The sequence below is a fragment of the Molothrus aeneus genome, chromosome 2 (assembly GCF_037042795.1).
Source record: "Molothrus aeneus isolate 106 chromosome 2, BPBGC_Maene_1.0, whole genome shotgun sequence".
Lineage (NCBI taxonomy): Eukaryota > Metazoa > Chordata > Aves > Passeriformes > Icteridae > Molothrus > Molothrus aeneus.
Genome location: NC_089647.1, coordinates 25,992,172 through 26,015,403, shown reverse-complemented (window position 1 = coordinate 26,015,403; position 23,232 = coordinate 25,992,172). Strand labels below are relative to the sequence as shown.

Genomic DNA, 23,232 nt, shown 5'->3' with positions numbered 1-23,232 from the left:
TTGATATAGAATACTGAGGAACTACAGACTTTTTTACTACAGCCATGAGAGTGGTGCATTTCTGAAAGCAGAAGATACTGAGACAACATGCAACATTTCAAAAAGCATAAAAGAGGATGATGAAGAGCCTGGGAAAAACACAGGTTTAGGCAGCAACAGTAATGATGCACCACCCCTCTGCCAGTGCTACTTGGCTTTTGAATTATTCTGCTATTAAAGTGGGAGAAATATCAGCACAGTATGAATCTGAGCAGTTTGCAATATTTCAACCAGCAGACAAAAAGACAACTACCCTGCCCTTCACTCCCCCACCCCCCATTTCCTTCCTATGATTCATCATTGCAAAGACATTCTTCAAAAATGTTTGTCTATATTAGGAGTCCTTGTGCAGAAGTAAAGAGGTGAGAGTCAGCAAAATCTTGACAATCAGCTCACTGGAACAAAGTCAGAAGAATTTATTGTGTGAAAGTTTGTTGAAAATAGACTTGATGAAAATGCTGGGAGTACAGTTCCTATTGTACCAGGAGGTCAGATTTAAGTAAGTAGAGTTTGAAATCCAATGCAAGGGGAGAAGATTCATCTATTATTCTAATATATGTCTTATGATTACTTACCAAAATGTATTATCTTTTTAATCAAATCATATAGAAGAGGTTGTAAAGAACAGGAACTGGAAGCATTATTAAAAAAAATCTCCAAGTATTATCAGTTCCTTGGAGACAGGCTTAAAAAAGGTAAGAACCATTTATCCACACACAAAGGCTTTTTTTTTTCATGTCTAAGAAGTCCTTTTGAGATAGCAAACTAATCAAAATTCTACTCTGGTAGAATAATAAAATCCCACCAAATTCTAACCTGAAATGCTACCTTTCTAGAAAGGATATAAAACATGTATCTTGACCCACCTCATGAGAATATAAAAATAAAGGAAGTAATTTCTTGGGAATACATCTATTTTTTGTTGCACCACATGCTCCTAAGTAGCCAATAAATTCTTAGCAAAGAGGGGATTTTTTTCATTTTATTTTGGAACAGCTCAACCAGAAGGTTTTGATCAAAACCACTTTTACATTAGAGAGAGAATTCTTATTCTCAGCATATTCTGTCTCAAACCTTTTAACTTCTCTTCTTCCTTTTCCCTCACCCAGACTAAGAATCTTTCAAGCATCATACCACCTTCCACCATATTATTTAGTAGAAAAACCTTTAGAAACACATCAAACCACTTGACTAAACTGTGTGTCTAGAAATTCAAGATCCATGAAGAACAGTGGAATGTCAGTCATTCCAGGCAGTTGAGCTAGAACTCAAAAAAGTAATACTGCCTACTGAAAAATAATTTAGACAAGCTGGAGAGAGGGCTTCGCTTTACTGAGAGACTACAGATAATCAGAAAACTATTTTAGTCAACAAACCTACTAAAAGGTGACTTGTACACAAATCCACACAGCCAAGGACAAACTGCAACCATGCCCCATCATGACATGCTGATATAAATGACTCTGGAGATTGCCTGGCTCGCTCTTGCAACAGTCGTTTCACTGACTTTACTGAAAGTTTTAATACTACTTAAGTGATACCTTCAAATAGGAATTTTTAATGTCAATTAATGCAATTTACTTCTCAAGCCTGAAAGCAAGTTAGATTACTATCTCTAAAAGAGATACACGCTTATATTAAACTTGATAGGTATTATAAATAGTGATGAATGACATAAAGTGAATCTTTCATGACACAGGTATGCAGAAAGCACTATGATGCCATTGAAAGTATCACTGTACTGCTAAATGTTTTGTACACAAGAGCCAGTGGGACCTTAGGGGGCTGTTTGTTCTGCCTGCCAGTGACCCTATTTACTCTGGGAGCATCTAAGAAAAAAAGAAGCATAAAAGGATTAGATAATACTGTGGCCTTGGCAGGTACAAGTAGTGCTGATATTGCAGCAATATCAGCATACAAGAATTCCAGAAGAGTTTGGTACTACATAGGATGAACAAAAACACTCAGCAGTAGAAACTACTGTGGCAGTGGTGTATTTTCCATCAGGAGCTGTTATATGACAGTGTAACTTACCATGTTTGTGTAGCAAATAAAGAGAGCTATATGAAAGGCTTATGTTATGTTGATAACCAGTCATTAATGTTGAGGAAAAAATTTGCTACTTTATGTTACCATAAAAATTAAAAAATCAAATCTTCTAGCCATGTGCCACTAATAACAAAGGTATTTGAAACAATTTGCATTTAAAAATACAAAGGTAGAGAATCTGAGGGATATAATTCCCCTTGCTCTGTCTTCATTAACAGGTGTGGAAATCAGGGAGCACTGGTTCCAGCTGTAACTGTGATGCAGATACCCCTGCAGGTGGGTGGCTGAGGATACAAATGCTCCTCACAAGAAGAGGATTAGGACCATGGTGTTGCTGATAGCCTATCACAGTTTAAAGTGTTAGTTAGCTCAAGGCAATAACCCAGACAAGAATCCTGCTGAACTTTTCCCCTTCACACCTGGTGAGAAATTCACAAATAGCTGGCAAAAGAGTCATTGCCACCCACCTTCTGTGGTGACTGGGAGGGAAATCTCCATGCAGGCTGCAGACTGGGCTTTCCTGAAGGGGGGCCTGCCGGGCCCTCGGCGGTTTGCTCTCGACACATCTGCACTGGAAAGGCGTTTGCCTGAACTGCAGCTCTGGGAGGTTGGGCTGGTACAGTGACCATTCACGTGATCTGGAAAGTGAATGCAACAAATGCTAGGTAAAGTGGCAGCTCCCAAGATTCAGAATGGAGGAGAGATGTGCGTTCTGATACTTGAGAATGGGTTAAATCAAATCTTCTGTGAATAACTGCTGATTTGTTTTAGCAACTCATCACACGTATGGAGAAAATAACTCACCATATCCTTAAGGTATAATTTGAAAAAAACCCAAGGGCCACAGAACTGGTACATGTTCTTAGAGATGCAGATCCCACAGCATTTTGCTGACCTATGCACACAGGCAGTTACCAAGGTACTGCAGGTAACACTGGCACCCTGCTGTTTTGTCTCCTAAGAGATTCCAAGTCAATTTGAGTATTTTCTTTCCTCTTTGCTCTCATAAGAACTGCAAGTATAATTTACTCCAGGGTAGAATTCAGAGCTAGACATCTTCCCTGCCTGACTTAAAGCTTCAGGAAACAGGCCACTAGTTGAGATAATTACAAAAATAACCATAATATTGGTAAGTATTTTATTCTTTATATATCACATAGATTTATTTTACTTCTAAGGAAATTGACTGCTGAACAATTGATTTGTCTGCAACAGCTCTATAGAAATGAGGCCATGGTCAATCAGCACAGTGCATGTTGCTGTCTCATGGGGTGGGAAACAAAACATGCCTGCTTCAAACTCTTACTGCATTCATCTGTTCTTGGTCAACAGGTCTTTAAACCACAACATCCATTGATCAGGGTTTGGATCAGAGTTCAGAATTGCACTGGACTGTAAAATATTCATGTCGTATCTTTCTTCCTCTCATGCCGGGCAAGAAAACATAAGGAGAATTACTGACCACAATTTCCCCTTCAACATATGAAAGGATACACACTCAGGTATAAGTGAATTATTTTTGGTCAGCAGGTTATTTTAAGTAAACAGCAGGTAATAAGCAAAACAAAAGTTCAGGTTCATGCAAGCACACTGAGGATTTTGTTCAAAACTGTAAAACCTCAACACTGTAGGTAGGGGTTTAGGTAGGAAATCTTGGGGTTTCTGCCTTAATTTTAAATGTTGGGTTATTTATATCTGAGAAATATCTTAGTCTTCAAGAGTCTGCATTTAAGTATCATATTCAGTCAACTCTGTTTGATTTGTATTGTATCCAAGGAAAAGATGAATGTTCACATACCAAGATAAATTTATTTCTTGGTTACCATGCCACGATAGCACCAGTGTACATTATGAAAAGCTATCTCTACATTCACTGAATATTCTGGTCCTATACTGAATACAGTGTACAGTGTGGTACATGTAGCCTTTGAATGCGCAAGTCACGTCCTTTCCATGTGAAAAAAGTTCACTCTCAATGAACAAAAGTGGAAAAAAATGTTCAGAATTATAGATTAGAAAGCAATTTAGTATTTGTACTGTGTAACAAAATAGCTCTGTAGGAGATACAACTTCCATGATTCCTGTCATTTTTCCTTAATACATGGCTATTAACTGAGCTAACAGCAGATATAAAACTGATATGGATGACTCATTCAATTTTTAGTTAGGAAATTTTCCAAAATTTGCTGGAACTGTTTGTATATTTCAGCAGAAATTCCTTTGAGACTGGGGGCTTTGTTCAAGGACACAGGCTGAGTGTTCAACCTGAGTGCAACAGACACATCCTCATCCAGCTGCTTCCTTTATTCAAAATTCAGTTTGTGGGAAGGTGTTTCAGCATGATATCTAATTATCTCCAGGGAGAATCCTAGGAAGTGGTGAGGAACATAACTGAATGAAAAAAAATCATATTCTATAGAAACATGAAAAACATTTGTGAGTCCTCTCCCCTGAGCATCGTACAGAATGGACACAACACATCCAAACTCCTGCTCACTATGCCTCAGCATAAGAGAAGTGCTGCTATGTTTCTCTAAGTATGCTGGCTTGTCTCAGTTACCTTCAGGAGCCCACATGAAATCATCATTAGGATCTGGGCACCTAAATCCCTTTAGCTGTTTTGACAATGCTTTTTTGAATAAGCAAAGCCAGTTCCTGGGAAGAAAAACAAAAATCAGGCCTCATCCTAGAAGCTGTAGGGGTATACCTTTGAGTACTGAAATTGATGAAATATTAGTGGGTGCTATAACAATGACCAGAAGAGGGATTTTAGTGATCAGCTACAACCTTGTCTGTATTTTAACACTGTTCTGTTCTTCTGATTAGATCCAACTTTTAAAAATGTATACAAGAAGAAATGCAGGTCTTCAAGCCTTAATAAAAACACAGGCATTGTACAACGAGTAAGATAATTATAGGAAACATGACTGCAATTTTGTTTTGGTCGAGAAACTGAAAAGAATCCAGCAGATAAAGACCACTCAATCTATGAGAAAATTCTATGTGTGTATTTAAAAATTCTCTTTTTTTTTTTTAATGCTCTAAGGCCTGTGATACAAAACAATTCTAAAGAAACGTTATGTACTGTTTAAGAAAAGGTTCCTTGCTGCATTGTCTGAAGAAAGATGAAGTGCACAAGAGAAGTGACAAGAAAAAAAAAGTGTACTACTTTCTACAGTGTACTTTCTAAGGGAGAATGAGAATGTTCAAGCTCCCAGCCTTTCAGAATCACTGCAATGATTTACTACCCCTCTGAGGCCTGAGTCACCTGACTCTCCTTTGCCATGACAGATGCATCCCTACCACCCCAAAGAACACCTACAGGAGGCTTGTAAAAACATGGCTTTTTTCCAGCTTTCTTTGATTTGTAAGGAAAAGCAACATTTTCACTTTTGTCCTTGCTGGATTACTGCTTTTGTCACATGGTCACTTGGGCTCTTCTCAGCTCAGAAATATTAATTGATATGGAGCAGTGCTGACATCAGGAACATGAGTGTTGGACTTAAGCAGCAATGCACAGATTGCTTTGTGCTATTTACACAATAGTCCAGCAGCTCCTCACTCTCTCTTCTTCTGAAGGAGGCAGAGAGTTGTTGCTGAAGAAAACACTGCACAAAATATCCCTTTTCTACCACTGCATTTGCCATCATCTCCTACATCCATGGGTCCTGCTGCCTGTGAGGTGAAGGGAATTAGAATTATCCTCCCCAGTGCTCCTGGATCCCTTCAGCCAGTCCCACACTACTGCAATATATTTGGGCACCAGGGTTTAGTGGAGCTTATCCTTGAAGCAGTCTCCAAACTGTGTAAGAACCATCCCACTATGCCAGGGGAGCAGCCTTGTCTACTCCCTGTGGATAGTGAACTAAATGGCCAGGGCTCAGTTTTATAGCTATTCTGAGCATTAATTAAAAAATTTAGGGCTCATGCAAGCCATTGGAAGTAATCATAGGCAATTACCCCTTTAGTCAAGTTATACTAATTTCACTGTATTGGTTTAACAAAGCAGCAAATCATGGTGTGTATATATGATGTATTAAAATATATAACAGTTCATGACATAAAATTCTGTAACACTCTCCATGTGCTGTTTCTACAGTGCAGTTCATGGTTGTATGCCTTTGTCTGGACACATGGAATTAAAACTGCTTACCCATATGAATTAAAAATGCTTTATCTGTCCCTGCTACCAAACACTAGCACCATTCAGTGCCCTGTGCACCCCACAAACTGCTTTAAAAAAGAAAGAGAACTGTGCTAGATGTAAGGCAAGAGTGTCACACAAAATACCGGCAGGATGATGAGATCAAGAGGAACTGAAGAAGTAACAACAATTTCTGTGAACCTGATGGAAGTACTGAGAGATGTGATGAGCAATATGACAGCAGCAAACACACAGGGCAGCCTCAAATTAAACCAAATTTTTTGAGGCATGTTGTGCAGGGAGAATATTCTATATACATATGTGGATTTTAGTTTACATACAGTAACATGTATATCCTACACAACCTGCCTGATTACAAACATAGAAGTTCTAAACAACTTGGTGACTCCTGCAAAAAAGCAAAAGAGACCAACAATTTACCAGTAAAAAGATGGATACTTGTTAAAGTTAAATGTAATAAAAATGTCAGTAAGAAAGAAGCACTCATTTACAGCTAGTGCCTACCAATTTTTTATACTTGACAGAAAAAATCAGGAAAGAATATGAGCAATCAATTCTTTCAGTTCTAACAAAGGAATAAATTCAAACAGAAAAACTAGTTGAAAACATTCTTACTAATGATTTGAGAGAGTCTGAGACAAAAACTATAAATATCCATAATTAGAAGCATTATAATACCATTTTAAGTTGTAAGGAATTAATCAATAAAAGAGAAGATGAGAACCAGAAGAGAACCAGAACAATGCTTTAATATGGAGCAGAAAGAACCTGGGAAATAAGTCTTAGAGAATCTTCTCAACAACTGTTGAAGAATACAATCTTTACTGTTAAAGTGAAGAAAAATCCATCTGTTTCCACAGGGGGATTTTCTGTGTATTACCAGTAAATTAGATTTTGAGTAATGATTATAAGGGTGACTAACCTTTATTTTTACACAGCGAAGAGATACTCATTTGAATTAGGAAAAAAATGTAATCTTAAAACTGTACAAATGGCCCCAAGAGCTGCCTCAGGTTCATCTGTAAATAATCAAAATTAGTGTAATAGTGTGAATATTCATTAGTGAGAACACAGACCGATACCATAACATATAAGAATTTAAAGGAAATTATTAAAAAGAAATTTCCTTTAAAAAGTCAGAAACACAAATTTCCCTTGGTGCAGTTCTGTCAGCCAGGTAGGAGAGAAGGTGAAAGCCCTGGCAGAAGAGCTTACTGCAGATGTATTGCCAACAAAAATGTACCTTTAACATCATGTCTTCATCAGTTTGAAGAGGAAGGCAGAGTTGCCCTAATGACATGCTGGTAGAATATCAAGGTCCACTCTAACACTATAATATGCTGTCATTGTAACATTCTGCCTGTATGATGTAATGGTATTCTGCCTATGGTAACAAAATCCTATCTAACACTTGGTTCCAAATCCGCTATGCTTTTTGAAAGTAGGATGAACAGATGTATTTGTCAGAGAACCAAATTACTGGGAAGAGTAATTACTTCTCCCACTAATACTGGGAAGGCTGAAAACATTAAATGCATTGTCAGATCACTGACAGATTCTCTTTTAAAACTACTAATTTTTGCTTGAAATTATGAAAAAAATGAACTGAAAATAAAAAATAAACACTCTCCAAATGAAAAACATTGAGAATACATTATCATATGTCATACATTATCGATAACATCACCTCTATGTTATCATATCTGAAAAATCAAAACTTTGAAGTGCAAACCTAAAAACAAATCTACCTTTCCTCCCACAGAATAGTGGAAAAATTTTTGACTACTTGGATCTAAGTCTGCTCCTCAGATTCATCTGCTGAATTTCTAGTGATCACACCACACTGCTGGACTGTCTCAAAAAGTACACAGCACTCAAGTGTGCCCCCACAGAATAATCCAACATAAATAGTTGCTATGCTTTGTGCAATATGCAGGAAAACATAAGACAGAAAATTTGATTGAATTCTGAAACATAAGCATGAAATGTGATAAATCCTGGGCTGCGCAGAAGACAACACTGGAACATGTAAGCAGAGTGCATGGACCACAAGATCACCTGGATATCAACAAATTGTCCTGAGCACCCCTTAGTGTAGCACTGCACCTGCATTTTCACCATGGAAAAAACTGGCATTCATTCTCTGGTTTTAAAAGTGAAAAATGTTACAACTGAGAGGTGAACAGAGACTCCAGAATGGAAGAATACCCTGTATGTGTTTGCAGTGCTTGAAAGGAGTGGAAAATGACTTACCTTTGAAGTCCTCAGTAAGGAACTCTTTATGTAAAACCAAAGAACATGGGAACAGTGAGTACCTGTGACACTGGAGCCTAGCCAGTTGCATGTCATTTTGTTATTACCAACTCCTAAACGCATGATGATCTTCACTGCTTGTTTTGTTTTTCCAGCTACCAAATTTCACTGCCTTTCCTTTGTGATGAAATTTAACTGTGTCACTTATAATAATTTCAATTAGGGTATTTTTGTATAGTTTAAGGCGCTTACCTTTCCTTTTAACTACTTGCTTGTAAAATTCCCAAGTAGATCAGCTTGTTGTATTTTTTTTTCTCATCTGGAAACATTAGAAGTTAGAACACAGCCCCTTTCTGCTGTGAAATATAACCACAGAGTATATGTGTACTCTGCTATAGTAACTGAATTATCTTGTTGCTTTTTCAAAATTCTGGTCATTCGGACTGGTAGAGTGCTAATATATCCATTAGATATATAGGTTCTTTTTTAAAAATGTTTGACTATAAACATTCTCCTACTTAAGGAAGGAAAAAACCGGTGCTGTCATACACCTGACCTTCAGAAGATTAAGAGACTTTTGTCTAGTAAGGTCCTCAATACAGAATATCAAAATCCAAGCCTTGAGATGTGAAATAGCCAAAAGACTAAAGTTTTAAAACTATTTCTGTAAAAGTGAAAGACTTTAGTCCACTTCACAATGTTTTGCACCTTCATAGTGATCAAACTTGTAGCAGAAGAGGCAAAGCTCATCCTCCACAGACTCAGCAAGAGCATAAGCAGCTGTTTGAGGGCTGAAATCATTCCCCTGTATTTGGCATTTGCCAGACTGCAGAACAAGTGCTGTGAGACTTGACTGGACACTGTCCTGACCTACCTGGTGTAGCCTGACCTGCTGTGAGCAGGATGAGGGTCTAGACAACCTAGACCTGTGGGGTCTAGAGGTCCCCTCCAAACCTGATTATGCTGTGATTCTGCCTAGAAGCAGAGTTGAGATGATTCCTCAATTCAGGTGGTACTTTCAGACTGAGAAGGGGACAGAAAGTTCCTCTACCCTTCTGGAAGGAGACATACACTGGACAGTCTCTAAAATCCTTATCATGCAAATATACAAATAATTTCCAATGTATACTGCCAAGCATTTAAAGAAAATCATTGGTACAGCTGGATATCTGGGCTGCCTTTTCTACAAAGTCATACCAAGGAGGAAAGCAACTCATAAAGTTTCAAAATTTCTGAAATGTTCTTTAGCCTTGTAAACAGAACTATAGATCCAGGTAAATCAATACAGAATGCTCCATCTAAAATCTACCAGTTTGTCCAATGCAGTAGTAAGCAAAAACAGATTAAAAGCTTAAAAATTGTGTGAGTGCCTAGTGTCTGCTGTAAATACTTTGAAAAATTAAAGCAAGAACTGCTATAATCCTGCTGCTCATTCTTAAAATGGAAATGAGGTTTCATTTATTCAGGTACTGTTTCATAGGCTTAGGAGCATCCAGGAAGTGCTACTTCCCTGTCAATGAAGTGCAAAGGCATCAAATGGTGGATATTTTCATATTATAACTCTATTACCATATACATAAATCAAACAGATTCCACAAACCTCATCCAAAATGGACAAAATGAAGTACAAACCCATAAACCCAGGTCCTTAATTGGATTCTTACAATTATGTTATATGAACTCAATTTTCAGTATTAAAGTTTTTGGGCTCTGATCTTACTGCTTGTAAGTATCTGTAGAAAGCATAGGAAAATATATTACAATTTTGAAGATCACAGCTTAGCAAGAAGAAAAAAAAGACGTCTATTTATATTTGCATTTCCTTTTGTTCTTTCACTAATAAAGTCTAGGTGATGGCATAATTCCTTACAGTCAAACCATCTGTTCATAGTAATTCTAGAAAACTCAACAGTTACTGATTCTCCCCCATCTTTAGCTATGGCTTCTGTCAGGCTCCCTGTGATCAGCTGGAACCTTTAAAAGCTTTTAGCAGAATGAGCAGAAATATTTTATAAAAGGAAAACGCAAGGAGATGCTTGAAGTGGCTGGTGAAGCAATGTTAGAAAGCTCTCATACCAAAGCAGTTCTATGTGTCTGGATATATCTCAGACTCTCCACTTGATTCAATAAAATTAGGATTATCCCCATAATTCATCTCTGTGAAACACTCCAAGGAAATGAAGATGATCTGTTCAGAAGACTTTGAGAAACATTAGGTTTAAAAATAAAGATACTATAATTCAGAGCTGCCTCTGAAGGGTAATAGAGTCTATACAGCAGCATTGCCACATCTCCCTTCTGGTCAACTCAAATAAACATTGGGTTGCTGTGACCTGCAGTAGCAAAAACTATCAAGAAGTTTCAATGTATCCCTTCATGTGCCACATCACTCATTTCTGTGTGGAGATACAGCATCCACAGGTGACAAGTGCTTCAGCAAGGAGAGACAATAATCACCACAGCAAAATAAAAAGAAGCTGAGATCAACTTCATCAGTCATATAAAGGTCAAAATGGAGTCCCAAAGTACCTTTAGGTCATGAAAATCCTATTGAAGTTTAACAAGAACACCCTGAGTCATCAGATCACACATTATTCCCCTAAATGATAGCAAACTACTCCCCAGACAATTTCCAGTACAGGCAACACCTCCACCTGAAATAGATTTAACTTCTACTTAACCTCTACTATTTACAATTCAAAGCAAAGTGAAAGCAAGGACATTCCATGAGGCAGATCACAAGAAGGGAGCAGAACTGTAAGCTGCCAAATGCTAATGTATGTCCCAATTAGCTGCAGCCGCTGCTGAGAGTGGGCGATACATCAGCACTCTCTAAAGAGCCACGAGCCAGAGCCAATGGGATGAATGGACAATATTTTATCATCTCAAAGTGGTGACCTGAATATCTTTACAAGAAATGTGGGCCAAAACTATTGTTAGCCCCTTTATATTCAGACTATGGGGACAGTCTCAGGCAACAGCCAAAGAGTGGATAAATAATCTCCAAGAGCTTTGACAGTGTGGCCAGGACGTTTTGGAGCAGAAGTAACTGAAATGCGGTCATCACCTTTTCCAGGAACTCTCATTTAAATGTAGCTCCTTATGCTGACAAAGAGAGGCTCTTACCAGCCTGTTGTAAACTAAGAAATCTATAATTCAGCACAGTTTTAATGGCTAGAATAATTAACAGGAATATTTTTCCCTTCTAAGACAGTCATGAATTAGAGCTGAAAGTCTGGGGGGTTTTCAGTCCATTTTCTTTTCCTTTTCTAAACTTCTCTCTGCTTGATTATCCATGAGTATCTGCCAGTTTGCACATTGAATGCTTCTTCCACGTGCTTCATCCTTAGCTTCTGGGTAATCTGAGCACAGGATACCTGATTACTGCAGCCCTAACAACAAACAGGATGCTTTAGTGACAATTTGATCACTCCTTTCAGTGTTTATGAACCTTTTGGAACCAATGGCACTCCACTGTTTTCTGCAAGACATTGAACTAGACCTTCTTAGGCTTATTCTAGTTTATACTTAGCTTGTTCTAGACTATTAAAAATAATGAATACAAGCAAATAAAGGAATAATAGAAACATGACTACTCTGAAATCAAAACTACAGGCAAGATTATGCATTCCATTAATCTTCCAAGTTCCCTACATATGTCATACATTTAAAATGGATCATTATGCTTCCAACCCTTTCAGGTTTTCAGGTTGAATTTGTTTAACTTCTGGAGCTTTTTACCCTGCTCCCCTGTCCTTAGGGTTTTCTGGGGATTTTTTTTTGGTGTTTGTTTGGGGTAGTTAAAATATAAATCTGCCTGCAATTTTTCAATATATTCTAGGAAAAGCTTACAATGTCCTGCTCCCAACATGATTACAGGAATATGATAAGGTAGCTTTTTCTCTGATATGCAACATTTTATATTACACAATAAAGCTCTCACCAATTCTAATTACGATGGTATACTTCCTTTTTCAAAATCCTCTAAATACAGTCTTTTGTCCATTAAGTTTGTCTTTTGCTTGTCTTATGCTTCAGGGTTTAAAGTTATTAAATGCTATGTGTCCTTCAAGACAATGTACTTTTAATAATACTAACAAAAAGAAGTTAATCTGTAGAATATGGCTTAGTCTTAAGTTCTATCCTCTGGCTATTTTGATACTGTAAGTAGTCACCTTCCCTCTTAATAGCTACCCATTATTTTAGTGATAAACATGAATTGTACAGGTTTATAGGTGCCTATTTCTTTCACCTTTTTGGACTATTAGGAACATTAAGATTTTCCACTCCAAATTTCGTTTGGGTGTATTTCTCCATTCCTACTTTCTCAAACTTATTTCAACTGAATCATTTTATACTCTGGAGTCTGCACAATTTGGATTGAATTTTCCAGTGATTTTTCAACACTTACTTAATCTTTACAAGGAGCAATTGACAGTTTTCCAAGTTTCTCAGTCATTTATAAGGTGAAAGACATATTTATATCCCTGACTTTTGCCTTGTGGAACAAGTGCTACCTTGGTTAACAGGTGCACATGATTCCCAGTGACACAAATGGAATTCAGCTGTCTTATCCAAGGCCATGATCCAACTTTAATTTTTATCTCTAAAAGGACACTAAGTAATGAGGCATGGCTACTTGGTTTTTTCAGTCATCTTATAAGGGAAACTTCCCAAGAAAGCAAAACTAGAAAGAAGTCCTTGAGACTGAGAATATTTAAAGAACATTTATAAGAATTTTTTGTGTGAACTGCACATTCCAATCCAAATACCAGGAGCAATACCCTTTATGTGGATAGAGTGTTGCACGATCTGCTCCTAGCAGTTTTAGGTTATTCAAGATATAGAAATTTTCATTTTAGCTTTTTAGAGGTGAAATTTGTGCTCTCATTATGCTCTTCCACTGAAATATTAAAGCAGAATTGAGAAAAAATATTACAGTAAACTATGTATTTAACAGCTGGCTGAGGTAAGTCTCAAGGAGAGGACTGAGACAAATGACTGATTTCTGATCTGACTTCTCAGACATTCAAAGACACCATAAAATACAGATGTTCAATTGTCTTATCACTGTGGTAGCACAACTTGTACACCAAATAAAGAAAATAGACCAGCGCATGCATTGGGTATTATAGGCAGAGTTCACCAACAACCAGCTTGGAAAAACTTCTGGAGTTTTTTCAGAATAAAGTATTACACACACAGTGTGTAATGATTGGCAATATATGTCTACATGAAATAAATGAATATTAAACAAGCAAAATGCTGAGAGCTGCCAACAGAACTGTATGGGTTAATAGGTGGTTTTTAGAAAGCCTTTTCAGACAAAGACTCTGAGGTTATTGTGTTATCTCATGAATCAGTTGGTAAAATGTTTTGCCAATGAATGTAAGGAAGTTTAAAGCTGTTGGCTTTCGCCTACCGTACCAAGATCAGTCTTAAGATCTGTTGGCAGACTTAACTTTCTTGATCCTTTAACTGAAACAACAGAAAAAGGAGAAAGGCAGTTGTTAATAAGTAAGAAAGAAAAAGGAGTGAGGGAAAACAACATGCCATCTTCTGGTTAAAACCATGTTGCAAATTTGTAGCACTTTTCTTTTAATCAGCATATAAAGGCAGAATAATGGTTTAAATATTTTCATTTACACCATTCAGCAAAATAAATGCAATTGAACAAAGAAGCACTGGAAAAAAAAATTACTCCAGCTGTCAAGGAGTGAATGATGTTTTACACAGCTTTGGCTGTGGGCTGCAATATCTTACCTTGTGGTGACAGGAATGATAAAAAAAGAAACCACAAATAAGATTAAGGCAAATATTGCAAATGCTGGCTATGCAGCATATCACAAATATTTAAACACCTGCAAACCAATTTAATAAGAGGGTGCAATGAAATTATGAGATCTGATGAAATCATACCTCAAGATAGCATTTGAAAAAGAGAGGGCATATTGTCGAGGTTATGGAGACAGAACATACTGTTGTAATATTATGGAAAGGAAGACAGATTGCACAGAAACGAAATACAGCAGCTTCAGGACATAATGTGGTGTTATCTAGTCATCAAAACTTGCACTCAATTTAGTGAAGGTTTAATTATTCGTTGTGTTCCAATTATGCAAGAAACCGGTAATTTTGCTTCTGTTCAAAAATGTTTTCATTTCCTCACACACAAGCACATTTTCAAACAATGAACATCAGAGAACTGAAATAAAGCATGTCTTGTAGCAGTCAAAATGGCATTAAATTTATCAGAAGAATGCCTTAAGAAATCTTTTATTAATTATTCAGAAGACTCGATTTCCAATTTGTTTATTTCATTTTGTATTCATTATTTTTTTCAAATGGTTTTATGGCTTTTACCCCTTACCCATGCTGTCTGTTATTAGAAGGGAACAATCAAATATTTGTCAACTAATTATTATATTACTATTATTTTACTTCTAAAGAAAGTCCCACGTGATAAGTACTACAGTGACAGGAACATATGAATATAAGAAACAAATTCTTTGCAATTTGGATTTAGTAAGCTTTTAGGTCAGAAGGATGCCCAGAACACACACTCACTCTTTTAAGTCACAAAATCCTTGAAATAAAAAAATTCTGTTGTATTGTTTTGCAAAGCCTGCAATGTGGCAGAATTAAATATCAGCCAGCACCTATGTTAGATGGTTTTCTTTTTCTCTTCAGGGATGAGTAGGGGAACCCATGAGGCTCTTGAGCAATATTTTGTTATCAGTAGAACCAGCACAGCCCTCCCAGTAACCCATCTGTAGCCATAACTTTAAATCAGGACACAGTGAAGAGGTCTCTCCACATCAGCCTGACATCAAAAATACACACCCCTAACACTACGACATAAAAATTCTCTAATTTGGATATCAAGTGTTAGGCACCAATGTCCATTTTAGGCACTCACACAAAGGGTAGTTTGATTTTCAGAACAGCCTTTAAAAACCGATTCCATTTATCTGAGCAGCTGTCAAATACTCTTTCAGACTGTGAATGGGTGGCTACTGCTCCAGAATATCAGTGCTCTGCTATAAAGAAGCATCACTTGTGATATAATCTCCTCTTAGGGGAAAGACAACATCTGGTTTAACCAGCCCTCTGAAAAAGGATAAGCAATTCATAAGAAAAACTGTAGGACTCTTCACTAAAAGATTAGGACTTAGAGTAGCTAAATTAGTGCTGTCATCATGCAGCTTTGAGCTTTGCAAATTGGTAGTCTAACCTCTTCTATTTCTAGGTTACAGGTGTTTGTGTACAGCAGGAATTATGTGTCTTGTGTTGCATGCCACAGCTGTGTCCCAAATGGTGACACATGCCTGAACGCAATAGCTCCCAGCTGTTTGTGTGCAGGCTCATGGAGTATATGCAAGGTTTGGACTTTCTGATTCCTCTGAAGGAGTCTACGCAGGCTTGGTTTGGGAGTTGCCATGTGACAATTGCACACCCTTCACATGGCTATCACACAGCTGGACATTGATGCACTAGGACACAGCAGAGATCACTGATGATAGACCCCATATCTGAGGGTAAAAACAACAGAAGAAGCTGGTTGTTTTCATGCTTTACTGTGATTAAAGCTGTTTATATGAATTTTTTAAACTAACTTTTAACTATTAATAATATCCACATTCCAATCAGTTTATGTAACCTGTTTTCAGTACCTAAATCATGCATGTTTTACTATCTTTACATTTATTATAAAGAAGGATCATGCACATGAGCCTATCTTGCCGACAGAGAGCTTTTGAAATCCAGTTTTATTTGAGAATAGAGTATAAAGGCTTGAGAGGCCAGCAGAGTTGTCTGCTATCATCATTTGTTTACATTCGTGCTGGAGGCAGCCAGCAGAAATTGTGATGCTACAGCATAAGGCAAGACAGCCCCTAACCAAAAGAGCTTCAAGTGTTAAGAGTCAAATTATTCAACTGTGGGATGAGGAAGAGTTCCTAGGTACAGTCTAGCAGCCAGCTAAGCTGAGCACGCAGGTCTCCTGACCTGACAACATCCTGCTCCGCAGCCATCTGGTTCCTCTCAGTCTTTCAAGAAAAACACCAAGGCACAACCAACAAACAAATGTGTGCTCACAGCTCTGGCACTCAATGCTGAGTTTCCCTCAGCTATTACAGCAGCACTGTGGTCACAGATTTTCATATTATTCAAAATGAAGGTGACTTCATGCAGGATTTTTTTCTACTAAGGAGCTTCTGCCTGGCTAACACTCGGAAATATCAGTCCCAGTTACTGCTAAAGCCCCCTTGAACCCTGAGCCAGGGACCAGGGGCTGCACAAGGGCCCAAACCCAGGTCCTCAGCTCACATTGTTCCCTGTTCCTTGCCAATCCCTACACACAAGTCCCTTCTCAAAAACCTAAGCATAAATTCACCTGTTCAGAAACTCCCTTGCTTATGGGAAATAGTGATAAAATGCACCTTGTATCCACACTGCTGAAACTAATCTCTAATTACTGTCCTCTGACTACTTAACATTATTTTTAATTTAACATGGATAAGCAGAAATGGTTTTGCAGTGTTATCAGTAACTAAGTTTCAAAATAAATTACATTCCATGTTTTGCAGACACATTAAATGTTTTGAAACGTTTACTTTCTAGCTTGTTTTCCAGGAGAATACAATTTTCAAATGCAGTCAAATCTCTTCAGGTACTTTGAAGTCACCCACATATTAAGAAAGAGAATGATTGTTAAGAAACTTAACAATAGCTTGAAAGAAAGCTATTTAAAAAAAAATTTCACATAGGAAAGTGGGAGACTGGCATGGCGAAGGCCTAATTTAATTGGTGAAATGAATAAGGATAGCAACGCTTGGAAATCATAGTATGTATAAAAATGCGTGGTCTTGCCATTAGGGATCTGTCTCAAAGCTCATGGGAATTAGTTGTGGGAATCTTTACACAGCCTTCTCTAAGCTTCAAAATCTTAAAAGCATTTTGGATGCAAGTTCCAAATACAAAGGTATTTCTCAAGAAAAAACACAAATCCTTTTTATTTTAGAACAAACATTTGAGAAGTAACTCTTCTATACAGAGACTGAAGAAATTCTTTCCTTCTGGTCTTTGAAAGAAGTCTAAAGTGTCCAATTGCATCTCACACAACAAATGACCTATCCAAAGTTGCATTTTCCTGTGCTCACAGTGTATTCCCATTAATACACTTCAATATGAAGCTCCATATCAATGTTTAAAACAGTAATGGACATACATAATTATATATTATACATTATATTCCTAAGAGCCTCCGAATAAGTTTACCTAATGAGATGATAAAGACAAAATTTACTGGAATGGGTACTGTTCTGTAATACATTACACAGTAATTAACTCAAGCATTTGATACAGCACCACTTACATGAGGAGGCACACTGTGCCACTGCAGAATGAAAGTAGAACAGAGCCCTTCTGACCCTCAAAATCACAAACAAAAATGAAAATGCAGTTTGAAAGAACAAGTCATGCAGGAATAAGAATAGGATCTTCTGAGGCTTTTGGTTTTAAGCCACCAGATACCATGATATGGCATGCCTTGCTGCATTTTTACATTCATGAAACAAGCTTTAGATAGGTAAGAGTTTGGGCGGTTTAAAGTTCTTTTGTTCCACAATTTTTACCAGTGTTATTCCATACATATTACTACATCCAGAATACATTTACAGTGGAAATTGCCACCTCTCAGATATTCAAAAATAAGCAGAGTCTTTCAAATGGTTTTACTAACTTCTTCTTTTCCTTTACAGTGCTGTAAACGCCTCACTATAGCATTTAAATACCAGTTTAATTAAACAAGATACCAGGAAGATTATTCCTGTCCTCTGCCTACCACTCTTAAAAAGCAAGGTTGCTATTTCTTCACTTGCTGCTAACCTCTGTGTGGCACTGTGCATTTCAGAAAACTTTTAATCAAATGGTTTAATTTTATGTTCTATTCTGAACAGTGTTCAGAACAGGAATCTGATTTTTCAATTATATCATCTGCAAAGTCATGTTTTAGTAAGTAGCACAGGAGGAACATCTGAGAAGACAGTCTTGTGAACCAAGTTAAATATTACTTAATGAAGAAGTAGGATTTATACTGAATTATGTACTAGCCCTGCATGTGAAATAAGGAGTACTCCTCAGCCCTGAATCTCTTGCTCAGTGCTCCATCACTCATATCAAAGATAGAACTCACAAATGCCTAATTCTGCTTTGAGGCAGGGAGAAGAAAAACAACACAGCCAAATTACTGAGTTGACCTAGGCTGTCTCTGCAGAAATTTAGTCATAGGTTAAAACACTGCGAAGCACTAGAATGTTACAGGCATAATCAATTTTTCATGGAAACATACAGTTCAGGCACTCTAAGCAATGTTCAACATCAGGCCAAAAGATGAGGAGGCAGGAGATTTTTCAAATTCTCCAAGAAGCCTTTACCAACACTGTTCTTATGGCCTGACTGGAATGGAAATCTGACTAAGCTCCTAATGCCTCTCTCAGATCTAGAACTACTCATGTCTACGCTGGCAATTAGTGTGCCCTGGGGATTCTTCCTAGGCATTGCCTTGGGAGTCTCAAAGTACACAAGTGAGCACAGCAATGCTGTTCCTCAAATCATTGCCCTTCTGATGGAGCTAAGGATGAAGATGCTCACCACTGTGCCATCCATCACGTGTGCAGTGTTTGCCATCTAGACTCATGTCCTCCAGCAGTTTGCACTTTTTGTATGTATTGAGCACACTCAGGGCCAGCACCTGGGATGACCTTCCCTGCTGGGTGAAGAACTGATGTTGATGTGTTCTGGCAACCAGAATGAACAGCTACAAATCAAACTCTGTTCCGTCTGTCTTTGCAACCTCATGTAGTCATACCCAGCAGCCCCTCCTCCACTAGGCAGCAACTTGAACCACTTCACAGAGCACTTCAAGTGTTCTTTCTGGTTTTGCTGAATTTCTGAAGGAGCAACTCTTGGTCTGTTTTCAGCAGAGGAATGCGGTCAGTGGTTTTACAAACACAAAGATCACGGGGCTCTTGCGGAACACAGCACACTTCCACTGCACAGCTCGTGTGCCATGGACTTTAAACAGATAAAGGCAAGGCTGGAAGTGGAAGGATCCTGCCTGACAGATCCATAAGTATGTAGCTGTGCTCTATAAGCAAGAAACATTAGTCAGTGAGAAGGCTGGCGTGGGTGTGAGGCTGTGCTGGTTAAGCACAGGATTAGTTCCTCTCCCAAGTTTTGGAGGACGCAGTTTTGAGGTCACTTATCCAAGTGACTAGGTTGGATTCTGCCGCGTTTTATAGCAGGTATGCAGAAGCAATATTAATTAAATTTTGCAATAATTAAATAAAAATAATTAGTATCAGTCACAGTAAAAGAAACCTGTTTTAAAAAGTAGTTCTAATAATAGTTACTTCCTATAAAACTGCACCTGATTTCACATTTTAAAATATAAATATAGCTTGGAAAACAACATGAAAGTGCTAAAATAGGAAACACCCATAAATATGCCATGTTTTCCCTGCTGAATATCTCCAAAACAGAAAAAAGCAGAATAAATTTTGGAGCAAATTATCTCAGATTTATCTAAGAAGGCTATTTTTGAGCACCACCAGAATGAAAAATTGAAGTTAACTGCAGAAAAAGTAAAGTGTTATAGGAGACACATCATTATAAAACTAAGAATATGCACATATGGTTACCAAGTCAGTCATCTCTTAGATTTCAGTGAAAGAAAAGGTTTTAGCTCATTTCTGAAGAGAAAAGTGAAAAGTTGAATCCCAGTGAGCCACACAATAAATAATCTAAATATAACTAAGCTATCAAATGTTTTATTTTAAAGCCTATATCATGAGTTTCTGAGGCCCTGCTCAAGAGTTTGAGTTCCTAGTTTTATACCAATATTATTATAGCCCATTTCACTTGGATATCTCCATATCTACAGATTTTGGGTTGCAAATAGTACAAGGAAATACATGTTTCAAAGCAGCTGTTTTGTTTCAGCTCTTACTATGTCAGGGAAACATTTTTATTAGTTTCAGCTTTTTATAATTACTAATTAGTGGCTTTCACGATTAATGTATCCTGTTATTATGACATAAAATATGTGAAACAATAACTGAGAATTTGAATAGCATACTATGAGTATTTGTTACCATAACTAAGGGGGAAAAATATCTGTCAATACTTACCAAACTACAAGGAAAAGAATTGTGATATGCATACCACAAGCAAAACAAATGTATCACAGCTACACCTCCTTATTTTCCATAACATTTAAAAGCCAGCTACTAGAAAACAGCTCTTAGCAACCATCTTTAAGACAGTGAACTCACATTAAAGAGATCAATGTAGACTAGGCACTTGCTGAAAAAGTCTCTAGGAATGGATGAATTCCACCTTCTGAAGGACTATGGGCAAAATGGGAAACATTTAGGAATTTTTGTGTGGCCAAGATATCCCTGCCCTGGCTCATAAGCAAATATCTTTTTCTGAGGTTCTGCTTTCACTGCAAATTACATAAATCAGGCACTGGGGTTCTAATGGCTAAAATTTACCATCTCCATATTGCTGATTTCAAACAATTTCTTCATGTACACGTACGCATAATATATACGTATAGAATTACAAGGACTCCCTACTGTAAAAAAACTTAAAAAGCCTTTTAAGAAAACAGAGAAACAAGCTTCTTATAGGAGGTTATAGGAATATACCTGCATGATCCTGTTACTTCAAATGTTTTCACACTGTTCACCTCAAGATGCACCACGTACATTTAAGTTTTCCTTAAAGAAGCAGACTTAGGATTTTACTGTGCTACCTAAAAAGCGCTTCTCCAGTAATATCTTCTCTTTGGAACTATGCACTTCACTTCTTAGGGATTAATGAAACACAGTGATGCATGACATGAATGGCTTATACAGACTGCAGGAAGAGAAGCCAATCACCTTTACCTGAAGTGGGAGACTTGCAACGCTCAAGCTCCAGGGAAACTGGACTGTCACTGAGTTCAGTCAGGCCTGAAAAAATGGAGTTAAAGAATTAAGTTACAATCTAACAGGGCATGCTTCAACTTTCTTGGTTGATGATATTCTGCACTGTAAAGTCAATTTGGAGAAAGGAATGGTGTGAAATGAGAGGGAAATAATCTATTTCAGATAAGTGCAGTTATCAGGCTGTCACTGCAGCAATTTAGGCTTGGTTTAAAAAAAAAAAAAAAAAATCACACCTCTTGTTAACTCAGATTTGTTTTCCGAGTGCCTCGGGATAGAAAAGAGTGACTGTACCTAACAAAAGAAAACAAGTAAGTATAGTTTAAAATTTAAAAGTCTGTGATATGACTCAAACACATTCATCCCTGTCAATCTGATGTGGAATCAACTCTATGCTTTCAACTGCTGCATAATGCAGGGAGGAAATCTTAAAAGAGGGGAAGAAAAAAGTAAGATTACCGCTACTGTGCAATATTAGAATTTTCATGAATTCACACAAGACAGGTCATTTTAAAGGACACAGAAACATTGATAATGCTGGCTGTGACACTGAATTTACTGACAAAATACTTTATATATGGTGTATATATATATATATATATATATGTATATATATACACACATATTTGTCAGAACTCCACCTACATGGAAGACAGCACCAAGGAAAGCAATCCTAGCCTGTACTGCAAAAACTCGAGCTTGTTTCTGTGAGCAAACTAAGATCCATCTTTGGCACAGGTTGAATGTTCCAAGTTCAAATATGCCTTTGGCATGGTGGGGAGGGAAAGTCTGAGCTCACTCTGTCTTTTACCATGGGCTAACTGGGCATGGCCACACCTATTCAAACGCACCCTTTGTATGTATCTGTAATGCCCTGTGGCTCACCCTTGTTACAGGAGCTCAGGCACTCCCTACCATTGGCTACCTGGGACTGACAGGCAGCCCTGCCCAGACATTCCTATGCCAGCTAGGTGGACACACAGCACTCAGGTCAGAGCCCACAGTCAGGGGTACATTACTGTCATACTGATACTGGATTTACACACACTCTGCTTGTGCTGCATCCTGAGAATCAAACATCCTACAAGAATATGCTTTAAACAGGCACCATGGCTTCTGTAAGAGAACGTGTTATAATTTTTATTGCTTTTGGACCCTCAGAGGTGAGGCCCAGAGACCCTCACCACTAAAATTCATGTACACTCTTGTTTTGGAAAATTCTGCCACTCAGTCAGCAGTCCTGCTTTCTTAGAATTAAATCCAGTGGAATCTTAATGTAGGTAGTGACAACTTTATTACAATGTATTTTTGAACTGCTATAAGAACTGGATCGGATCCAGTGCCCCAGCCAGCAAAACAAAAAAAACCTCCTACCATTAATGAAGCTGCAGGAGTGCAAGAATAATGGTGAGAGCCCTTTGGAAAACCAGTAGTATTGATTTACTCTGCTAAGTCAGTATTAACAACATACTTTTTCCTGATTTAAGAAACAAGATCTGCCAAACGAGACACTATTGTTGAAAAACAAATATTTTTTATTTTGAAAAATGTACTTTCAGTCTTTCTTTCATTTCACTTAGAATCTGTGAGAAAAAAAAAATCGTATTTCAATCAATTGCAAGTTCAGTCACTTTTGATGTTCTGAGAATATTCAGAAACTGTAATAATTTAGGAAGCCTCTCAAGTACAGCAGATCTTACTTCCACTTGAACCCAAGATTTCTGTATGCACCTA

The 23,232-nt window shown here is 37.6% G+C and overlaps 1 protein-coding gene across 4 annotated transcripts in view; it reads right to left on the bottom strand.

The window, feature by feature from the left end:
- The window catches only part of STXBP5L (syntaxin binding protein 5L), a 185,161-nt gene that overhangs the window by 19,450 nt on the left and 142,479 nt on the right, over window positions 1-23,232 (bottom strand). For 2 of the 4 annotated variants that reach the window (XM_066572126.1, XM_066572129.1), the window contains 3 exons: window positions 21,460-21,525; window positions 13,934-13,984; window positions 2,556-2,726 (listed from right to left, as the gene is read on the bottom strand). In XM_066572126.1, coding sequence (XP_066428223.1) covers window positions 2,556-2,726; window positions 13,934-13,984; window positions 21,460-21,525 — 288 coding nt within the window. The remainder of the gene's footprint in view (window positions 1-2,555; window positions 2,727-13,933; window positions 13,985-21,459; window positions 21,526-23,232) is intronic. The other 2 variants (XM_066572128.1, XM_066572130.1) reach the window with 1 other exon arrangement.